General features: G+C 45.5%; 1 protein-coding gene across 1 annotated transcript; it reads left to right on the top strand.

Annotated features, from left to right (window-relative positions):
• Window positions 1–3679: 3679 nt before the first annotated feature.
• Window positions 3680–4888, top strand: LOC110704128. Its single transcript, XM_021881906.1, has one exon. The coding sequence runs from the start codon at window positions 3680–3682 to the stop codon at window positions 4886–4888; it is 1209 nt and encodes a 402-aa protein (XP_021737598.1).
• The last annotated feature ends 544 nt before the right edge of the window (window positions 4889–5432 follow it).

Here is a 5432-nt window from a genome sequence, read left to right as displayed (position 1 = left end):
AAAAAAAAAAATTCTTAAAAAAAATTACCCCACCAGCCCCGACCACCCCTTATGCCGCCTACTCCGCCTAGACTCCCTGCACCCCAACTTTGGCCTTGCACAAATTACCTCCCCACGAGCCGACACCACGTCGCCCCCCTTTATCTGAACCACCAACCTTCCTCCTCCACGAAACCCTTTAAAATCCCGTCGTCCACCATTGACGCACACTCCTTCGTTTCCCTCCCACACGCCGCCCAACGTCGGCTTTGTCCATGGCATGGCAGCTTGATCCGTGCTCGGTGGGCTAATTGACCGCACCGTTGAGTTTGTTATAGTCGCCTTGTCCACGTCAATAATGTTTCTTGATTCGAGGAGATCGCTAATATTATTATGACTTGTTCTTGGGCTTTTGCGACGCACACATGTTACGTTGGTTGTGGTAGGGCCGGGGTGGATGTTGGGTTGGGGAGGTGGCTGAGGGGAGGTACGGTGGTGGAGGTGGCTGGATCGTTGGTGACGGTGAATGGTTAATTTGCTTTATTGTTAGTAAATTTTGGAATTTGATACCTTAAAAATGGGGGTCGTTGACTGTTGGTACCCATCTAAAATTTTATTTTATTTTGGTACTCATTAAAATTTCAAAATATAGGTTTTGGTACTTCCGTCCAACTTCCGTTAAATTTTCCGTTAATGGGGCCCATTATCTAATAATTAATAATTTATTTTTTTTGAAAAAACTTTTTTTTTTTTAAAAAAAAAAAATCCCAGCCACTGCCACTGCCACCCCTCCCCCCTCCCCGTTGTAGACACCCATTTGTGTCTCCCCAAAACCAAACCCAGTGATGAGTACCTTTCACGTCGAATCATAATCGAATGAAGTAAAAGTGTGGAAAGTCTAGTGTTGCGGTTAGTTTTATTTCTTTTCTTTCTCTCTATTTTTGAAAACCTATTTTATGAAAACAACCAATCAAGTTTGGTTTGGTCCATGGCAAGGGTCCAATAATGATATAGTTGGGTAGGGTTCGAAAAGAGATTTCCAACGATATATTTTAAGCCCAATTTCGATGAATAATGAGGAAGTTATGGCTAAATTACTAATCTGGGTCCGGTTTGATCTTTATATGCGGCCCAATGATCTAGAGGAGGGCCTATTATGATTTATCATTCCTAATGCAATTAGGATTGATTATAGTTTTCTAGAGTCTTCTAGAATGTTCTTTTGAATCCTAATTTAATTAGCATTGATATATTGACTTTCATTGACTTTTTAGAGTTTTAATCAGAATAAAAGAAGTGTTTTTAAGGAAAATACGATTTTGCCCTCTCGTACGACTAAATTTTATCGAAATAAGAAAACGCGTGGAAAATTATTTCCAGCGCCATACGACAGCTCTATCGCCTGGCGACAGAGTGCAGCGCCTGGCGACAGGGGCGTGTTTGGCGCTGCGGTCATGTTTTATTCTTTTTGAAACTCTGATTCATTTTTTTATCATATCAGGCTGATTTTTATTATAAATAGCGTCGTTAGACCTCCGTTTTTAATCACGAACAAATATCAATTCTCATCAAGAAATTCTTGATATCTTCTCTCTCTCTTTTCTAAACTACCTTTTCTCATACAAAATTCCGCATTCACAAGATCTAGACACGCCAAATTCGAAGTTGTCTTCGCCCTAGACGTGAAAGGTTTTAATTTCTGAGGGTTGGTCCCAAATCATTTCAATTAATTAATTTAATTGTTTTGTTTTATTATTTTCCTTGAAGTTACTAACGCCTGTATTTTGTTATTAGAAAGAGGTACGAGGCATCCAAGTAAGTGCTTTAATTTATTTATTGATATTATGATTGTTGAGGGTAAAAATACCCCGTACACGTGGACCAGTCCCGTAGCGACATGTGGCCCAGTTAGTGGGCGACACGTGTCACTATGGGAAGATGCCACACGTCCAGCTTAAAAGCGCTCAAAGGGATCAGGCCAATCCTGTAGCGACACGTGGCCCAATGAGAGGGTGACACACGTCGTTACAGGAAGATGCCACGTGTTTAGGGCATACATGACCCCTCAGATCAGCCCGCAAAAGAGGCTTAATTGCATCAAGGCCCAAATCCCGAGAGATATCATTGAAGGCCGCAAAGCGGCGCCCCCAAAACGACACGTGGCGTTCTTCGATTGCGCAGCCAATCACGTTACGCAATTTTAGGGAACAAACCCTAAAAAGGACATAAGCTCCACCCCTATAAATGCCCCAATCATTTATGATGGGAGGGGTGAATTAAGACATTACAAGAAAAAGAGCATTAATAGCTCCAACTTCTCTCTACTTTCTCACTCTAGTTTCTGATCACTGACTTGATCGTCGGAGGCGAATATTCTGACAAACGGAATATTCGTTGTTTTGCATGTGTGTCCGTCTCGTTGCTAGAAGAGCGTGAGCAGTATATGAGGAAATCCAAAAAACACCCGAAACATTTGGCGTCGTCTATGGGGATACTCGTCCGTTATGGCAATAGATGATCAGACACCTAATCCAGGCGAGGACGGACATGTATAGGATATAATCCCTACAATCCGTACCAACGATCCGCTGATTGCCACATTTCAAGAAGCTGATGACCCTCCTGTTACCACAGCCTCTCTGAAGGCCGCACTCAACAAGCTACGGAAGGAGTTTGAGAGCAACGGGGCCTCTACCTCTAGGCAGCCACCGAGGAGAGAGGGGGAGAGGGCTCCGAAGAAAGCACAAAGCAAAGCGGCTAATGCAACGGACGCTGGGAACACCCCTTTTCATAGGCCGACTGGAAGGTCCCCAAGGGTACCGCGGACAAATTTCTCTGATCTGTTGGGGAAAACACAGTCGGCTGGGGGGAGGAGTAGGCAGCCTCGAAGAGAGGATCCTGAGTCGTCTAGACGATGGAAGGACGCAAGGGATTACCTTCGGCATAAGCAGCGGGAACGCGCCGCTTACTCGGACACGGCCTCAACCCCAACTATGCCGGATGATTTTTCAAATCATTCTCTCTCCGAGCATACCAACACGGCCATCTCAAGCCGAAGTCAAGTTGTCCGCACTCCAACTCCTATTTCAGTCGTCCGCACTCCAACTCCTATTCCAGTCCAATCACTTCAATATCAACCTCCCCAGGGATTCAATGGCTTGATGCAGTCGAATCCTCAAGTCTTTGGACAATATGGGCAATGCGGGCAGACGTACGGTCAGGCTCCCTACCTGGCTGGACCGTCCGTGCAGCCACAACCAATTGATTGGCAGATGCACCTGCTGACTCTGGGAGATAAGCTGCCTCCATTTTTGCAAGATATTTTAATTGCCCCTCAGCTGCCGAAGGTGAAGAGTGTACTTGTGGGAGCTTATGATGGTACGGGCAACCTAGAAGAACACATCACCTCGTACAGAAACCTGATGTACTTGCAAAGTGTAGATGATGCTACCTGGTGCAAATGCTTTCCGACCACTTTGAAAGGTGTGGCACAGGATTGGTTCAATAGCCTCGCGGCCGGATGTATCAATTGTTTTACTAATCTTAGTTTGCTATTTGTGGGAAATTTTTCATACAACATACCACCTCGAAAGACTAGCCTTAATTTGGGAACAATCGTTCAAGGGAAGAATGAGGGCCTACGGTCGTATGTCCAACGATTTAACCAAGAAAAGCCCAAATTCATAATCTGCCAGATGAAATGGCTTACTCTGAATTTCTCCGGGGATTAAGACATAATGGTTTTAAATTTGACCTGGTAAGGAAAAAGATTCGGACATACACAGGTGTTTTGCGAGAAGCCGAAGCTTATATTGAAGCGGCGGAATTTTGTTCGCTCACAAAATCAGAAGCACCGGCCAAGGGGGCTGAGAAGAAACAATCTTCTCAGCAAGACTCGGCCGGCCAAAAGAAAGAAGGAAAAAAGAGAAAAGAAGTTTGGGTGGCCGATGGCCAGCCGCAGAAGTCCAAGAAGGTCAAGACGTACGAGCCCCAGTATAAGTTTAACAAGGACTGTTATTCTATCTTGATGGAAATCAAGGATAAGTTTAAGTTCAAAAAGACACAGCCGCTGAGAGGCCCGGCTCAATACAGGAACAAGAACAAGTACTGTCATTACCACAAGGACGTGGGACATGACACAAACGATTGTATCAATTTGAAGAGACTGTTAGACAAGCTAGCCGAGAAGGGCATGCTGAACTCTTATGTGATGAAGTCCAAATTCACTTACACACGGACAAACAACACGTCCGAGAAAAGACAGAAAAATGATAAGAACAAAGACAAGGAAGATGATGGGAATATCACTGATTCAGGCTTTGTGGCCTTGATATCAGGAGGATTCGCCTCAGGCGGCCTAACTATGAAAGGGATCAAGCAGGACGCCTGGAACTTGGGAAAGGTGATGCAAGTGGGTACAGTAAAGCCCGAACCCTTTCCCGAAGTAATCATCAGTGAGGCCGACCGGGGGGAGGTCAAAGCCCTGCACAATGATCCCATGGTATTCATTATGAAGATAGCCAATTTGAAGGTCGGACGAATATTGATTGGTACGGGTAGTTCGGCTGACATCATCAGCCTGGCCGCCTTGAAGAATTTAAGCTTCCCAGAGGATGCTCTTCAGGACATCACTCACCCGTTGGTAGGATTTGGGGGGAATGTTATCCACCCGGTGGGACGGATAGACCTACCCGTCCGCTTTGGGCAGAAAGGGGAAGGAAGAGATATGGTTGTCCGCTTCCTGGTCGTAAAAGAGCTGATTGGATATAATTTCATACTCGGCCGTCCTACGCTGAATACAGCCAAAGTAGTCATTGTACCTCATCTAATGATGCTAAAGTTCGAGAGGACGGACGGAAAAATTAGGACAATCCAAGGGAGTAAGAAGATGGCTAAGGAATGTAATTAATTGGCCGTTAAGCCTACAGCACGCGGACCAAAAGCGTCCGAGCCAAAAGAAGAAGGAACCTCACTCCCAGCATACCAGGTCGACCAGAAGCGTAAGGCGGCCAAGAAAGAGCAAGCATAGAAGCTAATGACTGTCGGCCGGCCAGAAGAGTTACGGCCCCAGCCGGCCAGTAGTCACCAAGATATAGTGCTTGACCCCGATCAACCAGATCGGACGGTTAGTGTGGGCACTATAGTTTTGGGTATGCTTGGGGATGAGTTAGTTCAACTGCTGAGAGAATTCAAGGATGTATTTGCATTTGACGTTGGTGAGATGCCAGAAATAAGCCCTGACCTGGCCGTGCATAAGTTGGCTGTAAACCCAGCCGTTAAGCCTGTCCGCCAGAAGAAAAGAAATCATGGAGAAGAGAGGAATCAGGCGGCCGCAGCTGAGGTAAAAAATCTGCTGGACGCCGGTTTCATTTGGCAATGTTATTACCCAGACTGGGTAGCTAATGTAGTTCTCGTGAAGAAGCCGAATGGAACTTAGAGAATGTGTGTGGATT

Source organism: Chenopodium quinoa, unplaced genomic scaffold (assembly GCF_001683475.1).
Source record: "Chenopodium quinoa cultivar QQ74 unplaced genomic scaffold, ASM168347v1, whole genome shotgun sequence".
Taxonomy (NCBI): domain Eukaryota; kingdom Viridiplantae; phylum Streptophyta; class Magnoliopsida; order Caryophyllales; family Amaranthaceae; genus Chenopodium; species Chenopodium quinoa.
The sequence above is the reverse complement of the archived record's forward strand: the minus strand, read 5'-3'. Positions and strand labels throughout refer to the sequence as shown.